The sequence below is a fragment of the Pangasianodon hypophthalmus genome, chromosome 22 (genome assembly GCF_027358585.1).
Source record: "Pangasianodon hypophthalmus isolate fPanHyp1 chromosome 22, fPanHyp1.pri, whole genome shotgun sequence".
Taxonomy (NCBI): Eukaryota; Metazoa; Chordata; class Actinopteri; order Siluriformes; family Pangasiidae; genus Pangasianodon; species Pangasianodon hypophthalmus.
Genome location: NC_069731.1, coordinates 6389070 through 6414337, shown reverse-complemented (window position 1 = coordinate 6414337; position 25268 = coordinate 6389070). Strand labels below are relative to the sequence as shown.

General features: G+C 37.6%; 1 protein-coding gene across 23 annotated transcripts in view; it reads left to right on the top strand.

Moving 5' to 3' along the window:
• Nucleotides 1-25268, top strand: part of rims2a (regulating synaptic membrane exocytosis 2a) — a 194220-nt gene that overhangs the window by 84591 nt on the left and 84361 nt on the right. For 14 of the 23 annotated variants that reach the window (XM_053227795.1, XM_053227798.1, XM_053227788.1 and 11 more), the window contains 11 exons: nt 8366-8559; nt 9769-9888; nt 12636-12735; nt 13119-13242; nt 14706-14752; nt 14900-15012; nt 18384-18431; nt 21920-22050; nt 22293-22485; nt 22832-22985; nt 23370-23396. In XM_053227795.1, coding sequence (XP_053083770.1) covers nt 8366-8559; nt 9769-9888; nt 12636-12735; nt 13119-13242; nt 14706-14752; nt 14900-15012; nt 18384-18431; nt 21920-22050; nt 22293-22485; nt 22832-22985; nt 23370-23396 — 1251 coding nt within the window. Of the gene's footprint in view, nt 1-8116; nt 8185-8365; nt 8560-9768; nt 9889-12635; nt 12736-13118; nt 13243-14705; nt 14753-14899; nt 15013-18383; nt 18432-21919; nt 22051-22292; nt 22486-22831; nt 22986-23369; nt 23397-25268 lie in introns of all 23 variants that reach the window. The other 9 variants (XM_053227796.1, XM_053227801.1, XM_053227799.1 and 6 more) reach the window with 7 other exon arrangements.

Here is a 25268-nt window from a genome sequence, read left to right as displayed (position 1 = left end):
CACAAATAACAAAAATGGCCAAAGAGTGTTTATTAAATTAAACCAGAATGATATCTGTTAAAAAAAATGCATTTCTTTCTGAAAGTGAAATGTGAGTATGCTTGAAGTTGTGCATATTTCTGTCCGTGTCCATGTGGGTTTCCTCCACGGTTCTTTGATTTCTTCTCCAGAAGACTCTCTCATGGTGGAAAACTTACTGACTGTTTGTTTATCTTTTTTAAATAACATAGAAAATTGTTGTTACTATGGAAACAGTGATGGATTAGCCTAGTGTCTGTCAGAGTTACGGTTATAGAAAATTAATCAACACCTTCTGACCAATCAGATTTGAGAATTCAACACTGATGGGGTATAAATATATTAGAAGAAATATATATATTTTTAAATTTACTGTATGAAAAGCATTAACTTCTATATACGACTGCTAAATTTAACCAGGCCTAACTTTTATGACTGAAGTGTTAAGTGCTATGCAAAAGTGTTGACTGTCTCACAGAAGATACACACAAATGAGGAAAGCGTCCAGTCGTATGCCGGCTGGCCACGGCGTGTCTCAAAGAGGGAAATGCAACTTATCCAGGCTATTTGACAGGTACACCCCCCTCCCTGCGGCTGCCCACAAGAATTCTGGGATAGTGGTAGCTGCATTACAAGTCATTTAATAAGCTGTCGTCTTGGTGTGCAACAAAAGAAGCTCTCTGTTTTCCTCCATATCAATCGGGGGCATAAAGTAGAAGACTCTGCAGGAGGAGAAAAGCGAACTTGCGAATGCAGACATGGCTCATTAGGACGGTCCAGGCTTCGATTTACGATTTAGGACACAAAGAGCTAACTGTGTGACAAATCTTTTTTTTTTTTTAAAAAAAAAAAAGGATTAAAGTGCAGATTCCTATCGTAGAAAATAGGATGTGTTTTATCTTTAGGTAATTCACAGAACACCAGAGAGGTTTATTTAAAGAACATCAGCGGGTGACAGAACAGGGATTAGCCACAGTGGATCACAAATAAACGATGAAGATAAAATAGATACTTCAGGAACATTCTACACATTCTACGCAAAAGCCGTGAGCTTTTTATAAAAGTGATGATTCACAAAAAGAAAAAATAGGACACAACCTATATAGTGAAATCTCATTCACTATAAAATGCTTTGCAAGCCAAAACATGTTTTTTTTTTAAATAGGACCTTTATGTTTTGAATTTATTTTACATGATATACAGGCAAACATTTGTTTATCCCTCACTTAAGAGACATACACAGTATATGACATAAATAAAACTATAAAATCAGTGTTATTAAAATATTAATATTTCTACAGTCGGTAATTCTGTTTTGGAGGGTTTTTATTGATTTTTTTCTGTCATAAACATTTTTATAATCTTCCAGCAAAAGTACATTTAAACGATAGGCTAGAATAAATAAAATTTTTATGATGATTGCAAATATTGATAGTGGGGGGCACAGGGGCCTTAGTGGTTAGTTATGTTTGCCTCACACCGCCAGGGTTGCGGGTTTGATTCTCGCCTCTGCCCTGCGTGTGCGGAGTTTGCATGTTCTCCCTGTGCTTCGGGGGTTTCCTCTGGGTACTCCGGTTTCCTCCCCCAGTCCAAAGACATGCGTTATAGGCTGATTGGCATTGCCAAATTGTGATGGTGGTGTGTGAATGGGTGTGTGAGTGTGTGCGATTGTGCCCGCCCCATCCAGGGTGTCCCCCACCTTGTGCCCCGAGTCCCCTGGGATAGGCTCCCCCATGACCCTGTGTAGGATCAACAGTGCAGAAAATGGATGGATGGAGGAAAGGACGGATGGATATTCTGATAACTGAAACAGGAAAAAAGGAAGGATTGGGTGCTTTCACACTTTTCTTTCTTTCTTTTTTGCGGTCTGTCTAACACTGTTTGTGCTGAAATTAACCATACCAACGTTATTACTAGTCCTTGAATTCATCAACCAACTAACTAACCTAGTTTGCTATCTAGAACAGATTTATTATTAGCATATTATAATGCATATGAAATAAAGATTTTGGTTTAAACCTGGCGATGAAAAGCTTGTTTGTCTTTGCTGTAGCTCTCGAGACAGAAAACTTGACTGTATGCAGCCGCAGTTAAAGTGGGAAAGTGGGGCGTCACATTCTTTACTGGTGAATATACCCAAAATAGCCAAGTTGTTATGTAAGGTATAACACACAACGGACCATGCTGTTATACGAAAATAATACGCTTCGGGGTGATATCACACAACCCTGAAGTGTATTATTTTCATATATATATAACAGCGCAGTCTGAAATGTGTTATTCCACTTACTGTATATCACAGTGATTCTATAACTATGGAATCTATAGAGAGATTTAATGTTGTGGAACACATGCGAGACAAGTTAGTTCTTGTTATCACTTATGTTATAGCAACGAGAAACAGTTGTTCCCTCGCCAGCGTTTCTTTTTCTCTCTTTCTAAAAAAATGCTGCTTGTCATTTTACTGAGAAAGCGGAAAGCTTAAACTTCTCTGTCTTTGACGGGGAAACTTTACAAAGACCCGTGACTGTTACAAAGTGCTGACACTCGACACTCCTTGCATAAATGTTAAACAGAAAACTTGTTTATAGATTTTTGAACACATTTTTGAAAAAAAAATCGGTTTATTATTAGTCTTAGATTATGTGGAGCATCCACCATACAAGGTCCTGTGTGGGCTGTTACTATAGAAACAATAACACATTAATATTAACCTGTCGTTTATGTTACAGCCGAAACTATTGTCCGAGCCGTGCTGATACACAGAAATAATGCACATCTTCTGACCAATCAGATTCGAGAATTAAACCGTGCTGTGCTACAATTTTAGTTAGATCATATTTGCTTGCTAATATTTTTCACTACTCTCTATCCTCCATATTTTTTTTTTCTTGCTTTTTCCCCAACTTGCAACCTGATTGGGCAAGAGACAACAAAGCGTCTCTAAAAAGTGGCTGTAGAATTCTATGTAGACCATGCACTGGAGGTTGAGAAAGAAATGGCAAGTGTGTAAGGACCCTTCAAGCATGAGCATGAATAGCAACACACAACGCACAACACAATCTCACTATTACAGCCACGTAGACTAAGCAAAGCAGGATATAAAATAAGACTGAACCTCTATATATGACCGCTAAATTTAACCAGGCCTAACCTTTATGACTGAAGTGTTAAGTGCTATGCAAAAGTGTTGACTGTCTCACAGAAGATACACACAAATGATGAAAGTGTCCAGTCGTATGCCGGGTGGCCACAGCGTATCTCAAAGAGGGGAAAATGCAGCTTGTCCAGGCTGTTTGACAGGTACCCCCCAGCTGCCACCCACAAGAATTCTGGGATAGTGGTAGCTGCATTACAATTACGTTACGTTTAATAAGATTTTTAAAAAGTGGTTGTAGAATTCTATGTAGAATATGCATTGGAGGTTGAGAAAGAAACGGCAAGCGTGAGCATGAATAGCCACACACAACGCACAACACACAACACACAATCTCACTATTACAGCCACACAGACTAAGCAAAGCAGGACATAAAATAAGACTGAACCCAACAACAAAGTGAAACACTGGTGGGAAACCTCAAGTTTTTCTTCTCCGCTGTTGTTGCAGTGGTGACATTAATGACTTTTTGAACGTGGACTGTTTGAGTAAGATCTATTAGATCTATTGTGAAAAAAAATGAATATATAATAAAAATACCAAGTCTCTGCTGTAAATTTCTATGCGGTTTGCATGATTTTAAAAAATAACGGCCTTAGTCAAAAATTGAAAAAATGACCATATTTTAGTCAAATGTAAATCTTTAATCATGTTTCTTGGTTGATTCTGTAATACTAAGAAACATTGGTAATATTCTGTAGGGATTAAAAGGAACCCAAACCATGTCAGCCCATTCTTCAGCTAGGAATCTGATGTCCAGTGTCCTGGAATTTGAAGTCCAACATTTCTTTTTTGTGGAATTTTCACCATTTTCACCAATTTTTTGTTTGGAATAATTTTATATATAAAATTTCGAGGCATTCATACAGTATATATTTATTCCTGCCTATTTTACATCCCAGATAGAGCGACTTTAGGAATCCAGAACCTACTTAACTATTTAAAAAATATTTTTAAGGTGAAATATTTCTTTATCCTTTAATATTTCAGTCCCTGCTGCAAGATATAATATCGCCTGTGTCCATTGTTAAAGGAAAGTTATCTTTAGTGCAGCCTTCAGGAAGTCTCGTTATCTGTACGCGTATCTGTATTCAGTTTATAAATGCGCTCTACGTGTCGTCGCCTCGTGTCCAGCACCCCGCCACTCGTAGTAAAAACAGCGTCAATAATTAATGATCCAATTAATAGTTTACACTGGCTTTTTATTGAGTTGTCAGGGTGATGGAGAGCCTGGAGACGGAAACCTCCGACCTGATTCAGCATTTCAGCCTCCCACTGAGAGGGGGCGAGAGAGAGAGAGAGAGAGAGAGAGAGAGAGAGAAGAAGGAACTAGAGAAGAGGAGGTAGAAGACAAGCAGACAGCAAAGGGACAGATGCAGCAACAAGCAATAAAGCAATATTTCAACTGATGTTTTTTCAATTCTATGCAAATTAGGTAAAGTGACAAATATCAACAATTGGCTCGAATGATTCCTCGGACCAATTCTATGGCACGTGTGGTCCGATGTTTCTTCACTTCCCTACTCCTAACTTTAGTTTCCACCAGCAATCAGTTTTCATTTACTGTTTGATGCACAAAAATGAAAGAAAAACTAACCTGCATCTTATCCCGTCATATACAACCTCTTATGAAATGTATGTAGAGATATTACGAAGAAAAATAAAGCTGTGAAGCAGCGAAGATTGTGGTGAGTGTGTGTAGCTGGTACAGATAGTTTGTTTTGCTAATCTGCCAGCAAAGCTAGTTCGAAGCCGAGTACAAAACGTAACTCACAATTTTCACATTGATTAGTGCATTACTTAATTAACGTTTTACTAGTTATTTTTAGAAGTATTTACATTTTGATTACCGTTTCTCATCTAAACTGAAAAAAAAAAAAAAAAAGCCAGACGGTTCACACACAACAAGTGACAACAATATCAGTTGCTACAGAGATAAACTACAAGCGACACGATCTTGTGCGGATTGAGGGTACGAGCGGAGCACGGAGATGAAATGAAAGAGGAGGGGTGGAGGAAGAGAGATGATAACGCAACATAAGCTGTGAAATAACATTTAGAGGTTTACTATATGACATACTACAGTGTCATATTAGATCTTGTTGTGATTGTCAGTGTATCTCGCAAAGCATGTCTAATGAAGTGCAAGAACCCGGTTGTTCTAATGAGTTCCATCACAGAGCGTATTTTAATGTCATCTACTTAACAGCAGAGTTAGAGTCAGAGTCAGTTTCTTGGCTGGGGTTCACAGTGAGGTTTCATCCCATAAGACCAGATCTGCAAAAAACAGACAAAGTTATTAAGCATGAACTTCAAAAACTAGCTTATTGAGTTCAGGTAGGGTCACTTTAGAGCAGCTGAATTTATTCCGTTTTAACATATTACCTGGTTTTTCAAGGATAGGCTCATGAATAAAGCAGATACTGAAGATGAATGAATGAATGAAGAACCAGTCTCACCTATACTACTGTCTCGTGACTGAATGAGTGACATAAACATAGACTATTTAATCTCTAAGTTGAATTAAAGGAATACTTCAGCCTTGTTCAATCTAATCTTTATCCACGGCATTTTTAGCATATGTGTGATTACTACAGACAAATTTTTTTACACTTTTTCCCCCTGATGAGAAAAGAATAAGAAGCTTGTTTACATGGAATTCATTTATCATAGACGTCTAAGGGCAGTTGTTGAATTTCATCAATTAAAAAATATTTGTCTCGTGATGCAAATTCAAAAGTAGAACTATTACACTCTAACAATAAAGGTCTTATGTGATCAACAAACTGTAGAGAGACAGGGTGTGAACTTTTTTCATGATTATATAAGAATATATAGGGAGTTGTGTTGTGTCTGGGCTTTTAGTAATTTATTCATATTTGCCCCACAGACAACTAGAAAAAGAAGGGCTGCACGATATTGAAGAAAAATGCGATATGCGATAGCTTGTTAAAAAATGCGATATGTAGTATGATAATGCTATAAGTGTGTAAAATCGATTTAAAATTATATTTACATAAATTTATATATTTAAAAACTGAAAATGACATAACCAGCATACATGTTTGATATTCTTTTAAGGAAAAGGAAGCATTCTCTGCTATCTGCATCGCCCTAAAACTTAGATTTTTCGTAACTTTCGAAGTATTACAATCATTCAGTTATCGCAAGCCCTTGTGATATGCATATCACGATATTTACATTTGCGATATTTTGATAATTTCGATATATTGTGCAGCCCTAGTTCGTAGCATGGGTTAAAGAACAGGCAGGCAGAAACATATGATTATGTGATAATCCATAATCATAACGAAAGAGTAGGATACTTTATTGTTAATGTATACAAGACAAAGAAATATAGTGTGGCAACTTTCAGAGAGCAACAAAAGACACTTCAACATTACACTTAAAATTAAAGAGTTTCAAAATAGTGAATTAAGAATAAATAAACAAGAAGTACACTATAAAATATATACGTATATAAGTATTGCACTTGATATATGTATCTTATGAAATGTATGTGTTGCACATTGATATAAAACCACTGGAGGTATATTGCACATTGATAATAAGTGACAGAGTGTCCTGTAGTGTATGTTTTCACAGCAACAGAGGTTATAAGACTGGTTTAAAATAGTCCTCAGTCCTTCACAGCCATAGGGGACTGTGGGGCATTGGGGAGGGTGATGGTAGCTACAGCTCTGGGGAGGAAGCTGCACAAACAAACACACAAACAAACCGGGATACAGAAAACAAGTCTCGGAATTAACGCTATAAAACTTCGCCCCAAAACAAAAAACATCAGGGCTTAAACAAGAAAACTAACCAAGGGAGGAAACACCAGTAATGACAAAATAGTAAGATTAACCAATGACAAGACAGGGGTGGAGACAGACATAAATCAAAACAAAACACGCCTGGTGTTATTAACAAAATGTAAACACAGAAGAAGTGCTTTTCACACCGATAGCTTGACAAGAGCTTACGTTTACAGTTAATATGCTTGGTGGAACGACATACATCAACGCCAGGATGATTTTTACTAACTTTAATTGTTGTGCATGGACAACAGACGGTCTTTTCCGAATCAGGAAAACACAGGTTTGATGAAGTTAAGCAAGATTTGTTTGTGCTAGAAGAATCAGCCTTTTATTTTGTCACATATACATTATAGCACAGTGAATTTTTCTTCACACAGCCCAGCTTGTTAGGAAGCTGGAGTCAGCCATGATACAGCACCCCTGGAGAAGAAAGGTTTAAGGGCCTTGCTCAAGGGCCCAAGAGTGATAGCATGGCAGTGCTGAGGCTTGAACCCCCGACTTTCTGAGCAGTTGGCTGACTTTTCGTCTAGGGCGCAAACATACAGACTTTGAGCATAAGTTTGTATTAATACACGTAACTAGCTAACTAGCTCCCCATACGTTATTACATCACATTAGCTACAATGTTAAATTCATTAGCTACTGAATTTATGATCTGTCCATCCCTGACTGAAGAGGCTGGTCATGGTCTTCCTCCTAAACTTCAGTTCTTTTTACATAAATGTTTACTGACTGCGTCAACAACTGCTCCTAGATTTTTGTTCGAAATACGTTTGGAGTAAACACATTTTCTGTTTTTTTTTCTTATTCCAGCGAAATATGACGGAATATTACGTGTTTTTAGGATTTAGGTTGAAAAATGCTGAAGTATTCCTTTACTATGGGTGAAGAATATGCACATAGAGTTAAAGGTGCCTGTGTGTGTGTGTGTGTGTGTGTGTATGTGTTTGTGCTGAAAGTGTGAATGTGTGAATCACGTGTGCCTTTCTTTGCTGTTTTTCTTCCTCCTCACTTCATACACTGTGCTCTCTGCTGCTGCCCGCTGGTGTGTGCGTGCGTGTGTGTGTATGTGTGTGTGTATGTGTGTGTGTGTGTGTGTGTGTGTGTGGGCAATCACAGGAGATATAGATGGCCACTGGTGGGATCAGGCGACATGGCATAGCAGCGATACCTCCTCTATGTCACTGGTGAGCCAAGTGGAGCCCAGACCCACCCACTCCCTCGCTCTCTCTCTCTCTCTCTCTGTCTCTCTCTCTCTCGCTCTCTCTCTCGTCATATCATGATTTCGTTTAATTTATGTTCACCTCTGCATGTCTTTTTGTTTCTTTCCCCTTTTCCTTTCCGCATTTCTTTATCCCTCGCCTGTAGGGGACAGTCAAAGGGGAAAAAGAGAAACTATTGAGCAGGCACACATCTTATCAGAGGGCCAAAAGAAAATGGTGCGCTTTTGGGGCCACTCGTTGGAAGAGGATGCCGAGTGGGGCGAGCCACAGGTTAAAGACTCGGGCGTTGACACATGCAGTAGCACAACGCTAAACGAGGAGCATAGCCATAGCGAGAAGGTACCGGCACCTGTTCCAGCCTGCACTCTCTCTCTCTCGAATCTTGAGTTCATTCTTTTCGGTTCTTTCGATTGTCTTTTCCGTTGCCGTCTCATCTGGCTTTTTGTTTGGTTTGTTTGATTTATGAGTGCTTTTGTTTCATGTGTGCATCCGTATGTGATGGTGATTTGCTTTACTTTGTAGATGTTAAATTCTGTATAAATTCCATTTTCCGGAAAATCTTTCCTCTGTTTGTTTATTTTATTTATTTTGTTTTATTTCGTTATTTTTTTTTTTTTGGTCATAGCCTTTTTTTTTGGGGGTGGGGTGGGTGGGGGGTGACTCTTTTGCTTGCTTTGTGGTTTGTGGCTTTGTAGCTGCAGCTGGTTGGCTGATCGTGCCGTAGTCTCACGTACCGAGCTCGAATGTGGCGGGAGCATCGCTAACACCTTGTCTCTCTAGGTGCATGCCCTCCCAACCTTCTGTCATTTCCTGTGTGTTGGTGCCACATGGTGACTTTTCCTGTTCCTCTGTAGTGCCCCTTCCTCACTCCCTACACCCACACCCACGATACACCCCAAAACCCGGCCACCGACTGCAGTAAAGACACGATACCTGACCACGTCCACTCCACAACACGATGGGCTGAAGATGGGGTGGGAGGTTTTATTTGGGACAGACGTGGTTTTCTTTTTTCCCTTTCACTGTCACGTAGGATCAAGAGTTTCGATTACCATTGGTGCTACTTCGTGTTTTTATTTATTTATTTGTTTATTTATTTATTTTGGGGGGTGGGTGGGGGGTGGGGGTCTGGGGTGGGGGTCGTGCTCTCCGTCTCCGTCTTTCTGGCATTTTTTTTTTTTGCTATATTAATTGTGGGATTTGTGCTTTAGGTGAGTTTGCATGTTAATCACATGATCACACAAACTCTGGACCCACTCAGTTGTAATTTCTGTAACAACAAAATAAGATTATACATTTAGCTTTAATATATGTCATTTCATTTAATATAATTTTTTATACATGTATATATATTTAACGTATCAGCCACTCTTCTGGTTCAAGATCTTCTTCGACTGATGATAAAAACGAGTTTATGTGATCACCTGGATGCTAAACGCGAACACTCCTTCTCCACCCCTACCTTCCTCTCTGGCTGTCATAATGAACTTGATCTGAAAGTCTTGGATTTAAACTTTTTTTTTTTTAATTCTGGCTTTGACCTCGTAGCATCCTGTCACGTGGCAACCTTCCAAAGACGGAGACCGTCTCATCGGCCGCATTTTGCTCAACAAGCGGCTCAAGGATGGAAGCGTTCCTCGTGACTCCGGAGCTCTTCTGGGGCTAAAAGTGAGTCCGGCGTCAAAACTGACACACACACAGTGTGGGTTGTTAAGGTGGGATCTGAGCTTCTAGTCATTTTTAATTCGAGCTAATAATTTTAATTACGACTATCTAGTTCTATAGCTTGCCAGTCAATTTTAATTAAAGCTAGACTCCACAATTGTGGAGTCACATGATATGAGACCAGAGATTGAACTTCCTGGATGGACTTCTCTCCCGTAAATCATACCAGATACATACACACTTAAACATGATTAAAATCCCCAACGGCTCAGAGCTAGACATTACGTAAAGCAATTTTCATCCACTAGACTCTGTAATCTCTTTTTAAAACATATTTCATTTGTGTGATACTCTGAGAGAGAAAGCAAGACCAGGCACAAACGTCTGGATCTTTAACTATAGATCTTTAACTATAGATATTTATCTATAGTTATGTAATTTGTATATTTGCAATGTTTGATATATTTATGCATTTCCTGCTATTGTGGTCTTTTATAGGACTTGCAGTCGAATTTAAAAAAAAATCTAGTGTTGCTCAGAATATATTGCTTGTTAAAAGTATCAGTTCAACTATTTCATTATAAAAACATACACATGCACAAAATACACAAGTGATTTTTTAAAACGTAAAACTCTGGAACTATTTTCATATATGTGCTTTAACCATATAGAGGATTTTCCCTTAAATTCCCTATATGTTTAGTTATTTTTATTATGGATTTGTTTGCTGTTGAGTAGAGACAGTGTGTATAAGCGTTTGTTTTTTTTCTTTTTACAATGTAAAAAAATCCAATCAGAAATAATTAAGTGCAAAAATAAGAGATCTAACCTCTTCATGGCTGCCATAGCCATATATATTCTTATATATTCATATATATTCATATATTTCTTTAATATAACTGATTAAAATTACACACATGTGTATATATATATATATATATATATATATATATATATATATATATACAGTCAGGTCCATAAATATTGGGACAGTGACACAGTTTTGGTAATTTTGCCTCTGTACACCACCACAGTGGATTTGAAATGAAGCAGTCAAGATGTGACTGAAGCGTAGACTTTCAGCTTTAATTCAAAGGGTTTAACAAAAATATTGCATTAACCATTTAGAAATTACAGCCATTTTTTACAGAGTTCCTCCATTTTCACAGGCTCAAAAGTAATGGGACAATGGACTGATAAGCAGTTTCATGGCCAGCTGTGGCCTGTTTCCTCCTTATATCATGATAAATTAAGGAGATAAAAGGTCTGGAGCTGATTCCAAGTGTTGAATTTGCATTTGGTAGCTGTTCATGGGAACTCTCAATATGCCGTCCAAAGAGGTGTTGATGCAAGTGAAGGAGGCCATCATTAGGCTGAAAAACCAAAACAGACCTATCAGAGAGATAGCAGAAACTTTAGGAGGGCCAAATCAACAATTTGGTACATTCTTAAAAAGAAGGAATGCACTGGCGAGCTCAGCAACACCAAAAGGTCTGGGAGACCACAGAAAACAACTAAAGTGGATGATTGCAGAATTCCTTTCTTATTGAAGAACAACCCCTTCACAACATCTAGCCAAGTCAGGAACACTCTGGAGGAGGTAGGCCTATCATTGTCAAAGTCTACAATCAAGAGCCACCTTCATAAATGTAAATACAGACGGTTTACCTCAAGATGCAAACCGCTGGTAACACTCAAGAACACAAAGGCCAGATTAGACTTTGCTAAAAAAACTCTAAAAAAAAGCCTGACCAGTTCTGATGCAAGATTAACTTGTACCAGAATGATGGGAAGAGAAAAGTATGGAGAAAGAAAGGAAGGGCTCATGATCCAAAGCATACCACATCATCAATCAAACATGTGGAGACAGTGTTATGGCATGGGCATGTTTGGCTGCCAATGGAACTGGGTCACTGGGGTTTATTGATAATGTGACTGTTGATAGAAGTAGCAGGATGAATTCTGAAGTGTACAGAGCTATACTTTCTGCTCAGATTCAGTCAAATGCTGCAAAACTGATAGGACAGCGCTTCACAGTACAGATGGATAACAACCCAAAACATACTGTGAAAGCAGCCCAAGAGCTTGGAAATTAAATGTTCTTAAATGGCCGAGTCAGTCACCTGACCTCAACCCAACTGAGCTGCTTTTCACTTACTGAAGACAAATCTGAAGGCAGAATGACCCACAAACAAGCAGCAACTGAAGATGGCTGCAGTAAAGACCTGGCAAATCATCTCAAGGGAGGAAATTCAGCATTTGGTGATGTCCATGGGGTCCAGACTTCAGGTAGTCATTGACTGCAAAGGATTTACCTCCAAGTAATAAAAATAATCCTAATATTTATGATTATATTAGTTTGTCCCATTACTTTTGAGCCTGTGAAAATGGAGGAACTCTGTAAAAAATGGCTGTAATTCCTAAATGGTTAATGCAATATTTTTGTTAAACCCCTTGAATTAAAGCTGAAAGTCTACGCTTCAGTCACATCTTGACTGCTTCATTTCAAATCCACTGTGGTGGTGTACAGAGGCAAAATTACCAAAACTGTGTCACTGTCCCAATATTTATGGACCTGACTGTATATATATATATATATATATATATTTCTTTAATATAACTGATTAAAATTACACACGTGTATATATATATGTATATATATAGATTTTTTATGACACTTTAATAGGATTTTTTTTTTACAGTGCATATGTCATTGACCACATAATTGTGTGTGTGTCTGTTTTGGACAGGTGGTTGGTGGCAAAATGACTGAGTCTGGTAGACTTTGTGCATTCATCACTAAAGTAAGGAAAGGAAGTTTAGCAGACACTGTGGGACATCTTAGACCAGGTAACCATCAGATTTCTGTTAGCATAGCACTATAGAGCTTCAATTAAAAAATAAAAATTAGCTGTGTTTAGAATGATGTGCAGCACTACAGTACAACCAGTTAGCGAGAGTGATGTTGGATGATGAAATGAAATTAATATTGCTTTGTATTTGGATATCAAATCTTGAAGCTTGAACAATAATAATAATAATAATAATAATAATAATAATAATAATAAATAAAACATTTGAAAGGTCATTTTTAAATAGCTGTTTCTGGCATCTGGTTTATTTGATTTAGCTCTACATTATTTCTAAATTGTCATTATTTTTGTTTAACATTTTTAGTCTTAATACTCGTAAATGTTAAAATAAGCATTTTGTGTGTTGCTTTTATTGCGTAGGTGATCAGGTCTTGGAGTGGAACGGGAGAAACTTACAAGGAGCCACATTTAAAGAAGTTTACAATATCATTTTAGAATCCAAGCCAGAGCCTCAGGTGGAACTGGTGGTGTCTCGACCCATCGGGTAAAGACCGGCCACGCTCTGTCCACCTCTATCATCCCTATCTTATCTTCCCTGAATGATCATTAATGTGAATGTGAATGCAGCACATGGTTTCCTCAGTGACAGTGTGAAATTTGATTGTATTATTTTATGGCTGAGAAAGCAAAGGGATAACACTTTATATTAAGATTTCCTAAACAACCGATATTTAAGGCATTGTTTATTAAGCAATATTGTACGAGCAAGAGTGCGGTTATACTGAATATCAGCATGGCTGTGATTCACTGTAGCTAATCCCAGCCGTGCCGATGTTCATCATAACCCACGATTGCGAGTGCGATATTCCTTTCATATAACTGTTCTATAAGCAAGAACTTCATAGCGAGTAACTGACATTTTGGACGCAATATTAGCAAAAGTTCTGTTTATTGTTTCTCCACTAGCGGAAACAGATCTTGAAGAAGCCACAATCACTTCATGGCACGTCAGCTAGCTGCCTAGCTAGCTCACATTGATTTGTACATTCCCGTTAAAGGTGCTTCCAGTGTAATAGGCGTCCCTTCTTCCTTTTCATCTTCATCTAATGAGCTTTCATATTTTAAGTCAAAAGTTACATTCGTGAAAAGTATCTTTCACCACGTCCCCTGATGATGTCGCTAACACTACTATAGTAACCGCTTAGTAGTAACTAGGAAGTGGGATTTCATGTACGAGCACAGACGAGCAGAGCAATACACACAGTTTTATAATGTTATACTAAATATAAACACTCTTGGAGCACCGCTTGACCAATCAAATTAGTGGACCGGAGCTAACCGTTGTATAAGATTAATTATAAACTGAACAGAAAAGATAACTGATATTGTTTGTATGACAGATAAAATTTAATCACGAGAAACCTTAACCTATGACGTAAATATTGTTGTTAACGGAACATTAATATCTTGAATTGTACACTCATTAAACTTTTATTGATCATTGTGGACGTTTATTTCAGGAAGCCTTAATGTAAAGTCCGTTCCCCTTTTACCCCTTTAATTTCACGAACATTATATAGTTCACTAAGCAATTTCTAGCGCTATTTTGCTGATATTTTGTTTTTGAAAAAACCATCATTATTGCTTATTGTCTTATTTTGCCATATCAGAGAATATTTCCCCAAAGACCTGCTCATGCGTATAGCTTCCGAAAGCAGCAGTAGTTTGGAAACCTTCACCCCGCTTTGTGCTAATAAAAGCCCCAAAAAATCACTTAAAAAACAACAACAACAAAACAAAACAACGTGCTGATCTAGGATCAGCTCCTTCTTTACAAATCCTAAGTGCACACGATATTTGAGAACAAATGAAACTGATTTCAGAGCAGCACATTGGTCCAGACTCTAATAGAGACTAATGTGATGCTTAGGGCCATTGAAAGCTCATTAAAAGGTCTTTCTCTCTCTCTCTCGCTCTCTCTCTCTCTCTCTCTCTTTCTCAATGCAGAGACATCCCCAGGATACCAGACAGCACACACACACAACTGGAGTCGAGTGAGTAGCCACCGTGTGGCCGGATTCAAGCAATGCGCTTCTGTGATCTCCTGAATATCGTATCATCATGTCTCTTTCTTACACCTTTATCTCTTTCTCTATCTTCTTTCCCTTGTTCCCTTTGCCTTTATTAAATTCCACCCGAAGGTTCCAGCTCATTTGAGTCGCAGAAGATGGACCGGCCATCCATATCCATCACATCTCCCATGAGCCCCGGCGTGCTGCGAGACGCACCGCAGTACTTATCCGGACAGCTCTCTGTGAGTTCCCACAATGCATCACTCGGTATCTCCGAGGGAAAGAATGGTGGCTGTTATTTTATCCTTTCATATAAAACCTGTCTTTCTTCCACTTGATTTGAATTACGTGCATGCTGACAGACAGTTACAGGCCTGATTATGTATCAGTTCGTTGATGTTGCTTGAATTTCAGGATCATGTAGTAATACAGCGCGCTTTGATAATATAGAAATCTACTAGTATAAGATACTATATGTAAGGAATAAAACGCTTTTGGACGTGCTGTTAATGGAAAATAATCAACAATGAGGTGGGCTGTTGTTCCTATAACAGCACGTTCCTCTTATATCATGGCAAATTACTTTTTATCCGTTTATAGTTATATGTAATGTTGTGGAATGTATGCAAAACATGTCAGTTCCTGTTTTTACTTACGTTATAGCAGCTATAAAGAGTCGTTCACTCACTAGCCTCTATATCTTCACTCTCTTTAAGTGAATAAGACAAAAACCCCACAGCTTTTCATAATGAGAAGCCGGAAAGCGCAAACTCCTCTGTCTTCTCCCATGTCGGAAAACTCACTGTTACAAAGCTCTGACACTAGAGACTCCTTCCATAAATGTTAAATAAACATATCCTTACAGAAAACGTCACCATATCAGTGATTGCACGTTTTTCTTCGTTACATAACACGTTCTTAATCCATTTATGATTAGATTTAGATTGTGACGAGCATCTGCCAAACAAGTCCCTGTGAATTAGATGTTACTGTAGAAATTATGACGTATTAGAATGAGCACAATGATGTAAACATGGGATTTGAATTATAGCTGGAACTACTGTCAGAGCTGCTATTATAGACAATGAATCAACACCTTCTAACCAATCAGAGTTGAGAATTCAACAGCGCTGTGGTATAATGAGATATTGTTATTTAGCGAAAAAAAGCACTATTGTTTTTTAGATTTGTGTTAGATCCTGAGCCACCAAAATGGATAGTCTTCATAGCCATCCTTATGTTATGACCCGTTCTAACCTTCATGTTACTATGCAATTTTTAATTTTATTCAGTAGATACTTTAACTAAGAGAAATATAATTCCATTTAAGGGGTTACATTCTTCGACAGTACTAAAAATGACTATTTCCAACATGAACTGAGCTTCTCTAATGAACACAGCATTACTTTTTAAAACCTCTTATTAGAGAGATTCTCAAAAAAACATCGTCATCATGATCATTCTCGTTCTACCATTTAACAGTGATCTTTGAGCTGTGAAGCTTTTGGGAGACTCCAGCCTCATAGATGTAGATGGAACGTCTTTATTTGTTGTTTTTAAATAAAATTGTATTGCTTTAAATTCAGCAGAGATGGCCCCGGATCAGTGGGACATCCATTGGTAGGTAGTGAACAACAAGCATGTTAAGTACTTTGCCATTGTTAGCAAACACTCGAGAGGCGAACAAAGGCGACTCGAACACAGATAAAGTTCTGGAACGGCTCCATGGTGCTTACGCTCGGCCACAGAGCTGGAGCTCACCCAAGGGCGAAAACACCAGACCTGATCACGTTACACTCGCTCGCTGTGCTCTAATTGTGTAGCTGTAACACCTTCCAAAAGCAGAAGACTCAATGATGTACGGTTTAAAGGATGGCATGCTGGATAATTAATTAAACCTCATGTTTCGTTTGCCATTTTTCTGAATTTGTAGCAATACAACTCTAAATTCTATCTTAATTCTATTATAAATACGCAGTATAAACTCTATCTTATATAATATAATTATTAGCAATTTAAACAATATTTCTGCAAATATACACAAGACGTACAGAGTTCAAAGATTCAAAGATTCAAAGCGTTTATTGTCATGTGCACAGTGAGGAAAACCAAGTTTCCCTGTACAATGAAATTCTTTCTTTGCTGTCCACATTGAATGCCAAGACAAATGCAAACTATGTAAAAAAATAAAAACAGACATACACATACATACAAACAAACATAATAAAGTGTAGCTATGTTGCAGAAGTAGAAATATAGATTATGTATATAGAAATATAGACTATGTACATCTGTATGTGTGTGTGCAATATTGACTTGTGCAAAACAATAGTATAGTAACGTGTGCAATATTGACTTGTGCAAAACAGTATTACAGAGATAAAGGGTATAAAGGGAGATAAAGGGTATGTGATGCGGATTAAACTAAACACTGATCACTTTTGGACAGTCAAGTGCAAATGTTTGCATGCCCTTATAACAAATTAAGGAAGAGGAATGAATGTAATTTATATCAATTATATATTTAGTGTGTTAGGTTTTAGTTACTGCTCGTTCATTACTAAAAGTCATATCAGGTCTTGAGACTAAGAGGGTCAAGAAAAAAATTTGGATTGTGGTCTTGTTATAAGACACATCTACATGTTTGGTAACACTTGTGTAAATTTTGTGTAAAAAAAATTAAAAAATAAATAAAATAAAATAGAGGTATATTTTCCTTTTTTTATTATAAAAAACATGGGGGTGCTAACTTTTCACTCGACTGTATTTCAGTTATTATGTCAGCCTGAAATAAACTTTAAAAAGGCTGATTTTTAAAAATGATTTTTAATATCGAATAGAGAGGCAAGCGTTAATCAGTTCATGTTGGAGTAATTATTTTAGTACTGTTCCGCTGTGAATAAAAATGACCACATGGGTTATTTTGACCCGAATTTATGATCATCTTCCACATAATATTTAACCTTCTTGTACATCTTCTCAAACTCTTCATTGTCTTTAACTCTCTGAGATGTGGATATGTGTGTATGCATTGAGTAACACAATCTGGTGTGTTTTTATGTGTGTGTTGTTTGCTCAGGTGGAGATTCGGTTTAAACAGACATTCAGACTTCTGAATTCTATACAGTCCTAGGATGATCCATGTGACAAATTCAACCAATGAAAAATCAGACTTTTTGTAAAATTTATTATGAGCCACCGAATACCAGGAGCGTTCTGATCTGATGAGATGATCATAATTTGTTGTGAATAAGCAGTCGAAAGACAAGGCACGGCAACTATATTTAGCATTTCGCAACCTAACAGTTACACAAAGGATTCTTTATGGGAAAGAATCGACTAAATGAAAATGACTCGGATGAAAGAAAGTAAATGAGAAGCTAATTATGCGCATTCAGAAGATGTTCCGGCTGATTGTCTTTGGTTATTTTCTACGACTCCAGCTTGAACTTTCTCTAAAAAAAAAAAAAGAAGGAAAGAAATTGTGCAGTAACCTGCAGTGTTTAGACTGAATCTCTCCCTGAGCTCCTCTAACACTGGTGCTGTCATTCTGGGTTTAGTTTCATTGCATTGTTCCTTTGTTTTGTTCTTGTCATTAACTTTGCTTACCCAGAGCCAAAGCCTTAGTAGGAGAATAGAGCCTTTTAACCCTAGGGTTCAGGTAATTCACACTATATACCACAAAGACACTCACCCCCGTGCCCCTTATCTCCTTATTTACCTCCCGCTTCTACTAAAAGCACAGCAAGGAAATGGCTGCGCTTTCTGTTTATTTCCTTTTGCTGTGTAATTTTAGTATTACTTTTATTTATTTTCTACCCTGTTTTTATATTGGAATGATTTGCATGATCAGACTGGAGAAAAGAGACACAACTAAAGCCTAACATGCCATACTTGTTACTCATCATATTCCACCAATGTGTAAGGAATAACACACTTCAGGCTGTGCAATTATAGGAAAATAATCTACGCTGAGGTGGTGTGATATGATTACTTTCCTATAACAGTACAGCCTGATTTTTTAAAATTTCCTCTCATACCACAGCGATTTGCCAGCGATTACAATTTTAAGTTTATTAACGAACATCACCTCATGCTTTTTTTATCCGTTTTTAGTTACATTTAACATCCATGAAATAAATTAGTTCCTGTTATCACTTACGTTATAGCAACTATAAACAGTTGTTTCATCACCAGCCTCGCTTTTTTCTCACTCTCGAATAAAAAGCAATGCAATTTCTTACTGTGAACATGCAAACTGTGGTCCAGTTCTGGCCCGTTACAAAGCACTGGCACTGGAGACTCCTTCCATAAATATTAAATAAGCATTACTCATAGAAAACTTCACCATATCAGGAATTATACTTTGCATTAATATAACCCTATCGTTCATGTCACACATGGAACTAACTATCCGAACTGTGCTGTTCTGGAAAATTAATCAATGCCCTCTGATTTGAGAATTCAACCGTGCTGTGGTATGAAAAGGAGATAATATTTTGAGTAATTTGGTATGAAAGATTGTCTCTAAATGTAGTGTAGTTTACAAGGAAACAAATTGAATTCGTTCTTTCTGTGTCCTGTAATTACCTGTCAGATTCAGCTCCTCTCCTCTCCAGCTACTTCTTCTTTAAGTGGTTAATTAGTTTAGTTTTAAGTGGTTCAGTTAGTTAATTTTGAGGTTAGAGGTTAAAATTTTACAAAAAAAAAAAAAGTTAAATTTCAGTGCGCCTAGAATTAGATCAGATGCAAACAGCACACTTCTTAACTACGGACGTACAGTGGGGCACAAAATTCTGAGAGCACACTGAAAATCTGGGATTTTTTTTCATATAAATTGGAAATTAACAGAAGTTAGAAATATTTAAAACAAAGAAATGTTCAATACGATTCTGCACTATTTCAAGGTCCGTATTTAAATGTAAGCAAATGTGTGATATTGACCATGTTGACAGCTTTGTACAAAAGGTCAGATTTTCCTCATATCTAATCTCGTCTATTGAAGCATGTGTTCAGACGAAACTCTGATGGATTTGATCTAAAAATGGATCATTAGGTTCTACACAAACTTGTGGAGTCCATGCCAGCTCGAGTGCACACTGTTATTAAAGCAAAAAAGGGGACATGGCAAATACTAAAAACTCTGAAATTCATGTTAATATTTCAAAGATTCTACTTTTGACTCCAACTGATGTCAATAGTATAATTAATAATGAAAACTGATGTATTAAATTAGAAAAGAATACAAAACAGAAGCATTTTCACTAGCACTGTCAGACTTTTGGACCCCACTCTTTCGAATCCAATCCAAGCGTTTGAGCGGTTGATGGAAGAGAACAGTGGCTCTCTGATAGTTCTCACACTTGAGCTGACAACATTCTGGTCAGAGCACAGAACTACATCCCACGACACATTTTTCTAGTAAATTATGCTGTATTAACATTAACCAGGGACGCTTAAAACATACTGCTCAGGATCATAGATTCATAGCAACTAATAGACAACTGTATAAAGAAAAATCATGCAATTGTACAAAGGCAGAAAGTTGGAGAAAATTATTTAAATACTTGGGATAATTATTTAAATACTTGAGTGTTAGGAAAACTAGGGAATCTGTTAGGAGGAACTCTAAGAACCTGGAGAAAACTATGAAAAGCAAGAAGAATCAGATGAACAAGGAAGTGAGAAACCGTAAATCCTGCAATCCTGAAGACTTTCCCATAGCGGAAAACGTAAAAGACCAACTTTATCTCTGTTACTAAGCTCTGACATTTGACAATCTTTCCAACAATGCTGAATAAACATTTCCTTACAGATCACCATATCAGCATCAAGAATTCGATTTTTTTTATTGTTGCTGTTGTTAAATAACAGCATATCCTCTGTACGAATCCCAGTGAATTAGTTCTTGCTATAAAAACAATAACACATTAGCGCATATAAACCTGTGATTTGAAATAGCTGGCACTATTATAGAAAAATGAATCAACATCTTCTGACCAAACATAATTAAGAATTCAACAGGGCTGTGGGTAAAGTGTGTTTATGTGAGCCAAGCCAAGAAAATGCAGACCAGATGATAAAGCCAAGAAATTTTTATCTTTGTGGCCAATTAGCATACTCTAGCTGTGTCGTTATACCTGACGTAACTACCCTGGCCCCTCCATCAGTATGAATTATACTTATATATATATATATATATATATATATATATATATATATATTTATGTGTATGTATATATATATATATATATATATATATATATATATATATATATATATATATATATATATATATACACTCTCTCAGTGTTAAGCAATAAAAGTCTCATAGTGTCACTTATAGACTATAATTTTGTTCAGACTCTGTCAAAAATGAACTGTCTCTTCACTTTTAATATGTTTTAATATCATAGCCAGTGTGCTGCAGTTCATTTGGTGAAATTCCCTTTATTTATGGCTTTATGCACTCCTCTGATTAGGCTTTTATTTCCCACAAATGACTAAAGCACTCCCTGCTGGTAGTGCGAAATCTTGATATGATCAAAATCTTCATGTTTTTCTGTTTTCTTGTTTTGTTCACTCTCTTGTCTGACCTCTGTGTGTTTGTCTACTGCATGAGAAATTTCACCATTTCTGCTGTGTGCTCATTCCCTTGCCTGTGAATCCGTTCATTTTAGAGCTAATTTCTTACAAATTAAAGCTCATTACAGACATATGCACATAGCAAAAAAAAAAAAAAAGCAGCTAAGCGATACACCATGATAAGAACAATTAGAATCATTATATTTAGAATTTACGCCACACCAGTATAATTAATGATTCATGATTTGCTTAGGATTTGCTTAAATCATTGCATGCAAACTAATAAAAACCTACTAACACAAAGTATACCATCTATCAAATTTTATCAGACTGTATGAGCCTATATCATGTTATACCACAAAAAAAGGTGATATACTGTAGATGATATAGATTGAATTGTGGATTTTTATACCATTTCACTGTTTTGTACGAGCAATGAATAGATCCATACATGATTTCTTCACATTCATCACATCTTAGTGACCACACGTGCATGTATATAGTGTATATTAGAGGCACTATTAAGAAAGCAATGACTCCAGAGATGTCTTGATCTTTGCTCAGGTTAAACTCTGGTACGATAAAGTAGGCCATCAGCTCATTGTCACCATCCTGGGAGCCAAGGACCTGCCGTCGCGAGAAGACGGACGACCAAGGAACCCCTATGTCAAAATCTACTTCCTCCCAGACCGAAGGTAAGGGTAGAGGAAGCTTCCTGAGCCGTTAAAGCTGTGCTTGCTTCATTGCAGCACCGTTTTGCTTTTCCTTTCAGTATGAATATAGGATCAACATATCAAGAAAGATAAAAAAAGAAACCATATGTGATCATTCTGATCTCAAAACCAGATTTCTGAAGCACAGAAAGCCAGACTTGAGTCTGTAGAGTCTTTTGGTGTATCCCAGCTTCCATTCTACCAGTGGTGGTAAATAAAAGCAGTTTGAATTATTGTTCCACCAGTGACAAAAGCAAGAGGAGAACTAAAACGGTAAAGAAGTCGTTAGAGCCCAAATGGAACCAGACGTTCATGTACTCACCAGTGCATCGGCGTGAGTTTCGCGAACGCATGCTGGAGATTACGCTGTGGGACCAGGCGCGAGTCCGTGAGGAGGAGAGCGAATTCCTCGGAGAGGTACAAACATGCAACATCGTGTCTAGACAAGCTGTCAATCTTCACAGTTTAGTGTGTTCCTGGTTAAAATTAATTAACAAAATCAGCAGCACAGACTCCATACACATACACTGAAATAATTTACGCTTGACAAAAACCTGCCAATAGGTGGGCTTGAAGCTTTCGTGTAGTGTTTATAGAATTGTAGAATCTATGCCAAGGCGCATTGAAGCTCTTCTGGTGACTCCTGATGGCCCAACACCTCAGTAAAACACTTGTTTTTCCTTGGTCACTGTATCCATGCACTAGAACTCATCGCAGTTGTACGATTGTTGCGGCGTTTGCATCTTTTGGTGTTTCCTTTTAGATTCTGATCGAGCTGGAGACAGCGCTGATGGACGACGAGCCGCACTGGTACAAGCTGCAAATGCATGACGTCTCTTCAATGCCTCTGCCCAAGAGTTCCCCCTACCTTCAACGGAGAACGATGCCTGGAGAGAGTCCCACTCGCAGACTACAGAGTACGCCTTTAACATTATATCTCATTCACGTCACACCTACATCCTGTCAGTAAGACATTCACGTCATGTCCTGTACACGGATGCAACAACCATTCCACTCAGACTGTCATTCCAAAATGACTCATAGACGCCATTGGAAAATCGATGATACAGTAATTATACAGATGAATGTGCCACTTGTTCAGGGTGGAGTTTTTCCACCAGTTCATTTTAAACTAAAATTAGAGCTACACAATTGTCTTGCTCTTCTGGAAACCTGTTGCTGCAGGATATTTTAATAAGGGCATGTACTTCTTAAAGAAATCATGTTTACCGTGAAGCAGTGTGAACCAGTTGGCCGATCGCTCTTGTATGATCCTTTTCTTGACCTCGTTGTCTTCGCAGCTCACGGCTCGTATTCATACAATTCAGGTAAAAAGCACTGCATGTCCATTTCACTGTGTCTAGCAGCTATAAATCCCCATCACTCTTCCCTTTTGTTTCTGTGAAATAACAAATATCACTAAATAAAACGAATACTTCATCTTTTACAAGCCTCCCTAAATTCCCCTCAGCAAGACTGTGCTTTCTTCTTGTTGTCAGCTCCATTGTGACTAACTTTAATACACCAAAATACCCAACAGACTAACAAGAAAGCTCTTATTTTTGTGTTATTAACTTGCAGTGTTTGGCTGTCCAGAGAAAATGCTGTGTCATCATTTTCCTTAATAACTCAACTCTTGATTTATGTTTCTGTTTGTCCCATCCTTTTTGAAGTGGTGTTTTTTTTTTTTTTTTTTGGAGATTACATTTTTTCCCCTCTATGAGCCTTTGATACTGAGAGAGACATAATTTGCACATAATTTTAATCAGACTTCTAAAATTCGAATCAGCTTTAGCACTCTGTCGGGTGTTAGCATCCTTTAGCTTTCTCGGACTGCTCTTGACTGTTCTTCCATCCTTCTTCCAAGGAAAAAAAAGAGTGCATGTACGTGTGAAATCTGACTGATCTAAAAAAAGGAGTGCTAAAGCAGATTCTGAGTCTGAGAAATCGACAGAAGTGTTGTTCACCTGGTATTGCTGTAAAAGCTTGAGTATCCGATTGCGGTTTACTTCTCAGGAGTACAGACAAGAATTGCCAAGATTTTTTTTCTCTCCATTTTCTCCATATTTTTGGCATAGCCAAATTTGTAGGGCTGACAACAGGACAGTGGGGACGGAGTGTATTGACTAAAAATTCCATGCGTACTACATACACCTCAGTTTAATCCAAACTGATTGTTTTGACCCTCATTTAATGCTTGTTGTGAGGTTTGTGGCTGCAAAACCTCTTCCCAGAGGTCACAATGGAATCTTGACCAACATGCCAATTTGGACAGGATATACACTCAACACCTACTTTATTAGGAGCACCTATACATCTGTGCTGTAGAGATGAATGGCCAGATTGCTTCAAGCTGCCAAGAAGGCTATGGTAACTCAAATAACCACTTGTTACAACCGTGGTGAGCAGAAAAGCATCTCAGAACACACAAAATGTAGATTTGGCTGACAGGAGTGGAATCTTCTGCTGCTGTAGCCCATCTGCCTCAAGGTTTGATGTGTTGTGCATTCTTTTCTGCTCACCACGGTTGTACAGAGTTGTTATTCGAGTTACCTTTGACTACCAGTCAGCTCAAATCCAGTCTGGCCATTTCCCCTTGCAGAATCTCTGCTCACTGGATGTTCTTTTTGTTTTCGCATCATTCTGTGTAAACTGTAGGGACTGGTTTGTGTGGAAAATCCCAGGAGGTCAGCAGTTTCTGAAACACTCAAACCAGTCCAACTGGCACCAACCAGTCCATTAGCCATGCATTGCTCTCTTGCTACATGATTTGTTGATCGGATAATTGCATGAATGAGGTGTACAGGTGATCCTATTAACACATGCAGTCTATAATTAGTTTGCTTCTGGTCAAAATAATCTATGTGTTGAAATGTAATGACGTTTTTCTCGACTAAGAATAATGAGAAGAAACTAGTCAGGACCAGTCGATTGGACAACAGCGAAACTTTTTCCCTCTCATCTATGAGCTCTCACTTTGCTAAGGCGATTATAGAAAAGTATTAATTAAGATGCAGTACATACTATATGCTTAAATTTGCTAATGTTAAAGGTTGTGAATGCAGAAATGCGCTTTCATAATCCTTGTTTGGTAGCATTGGCAACACAGATTTTTGACTACAGATATTTTATTTTTGTGATATTTTGTGATTTTTTTTTATATTCTAGGGAAAAAAATGCAAGCGTTTTGGGCCCTATTG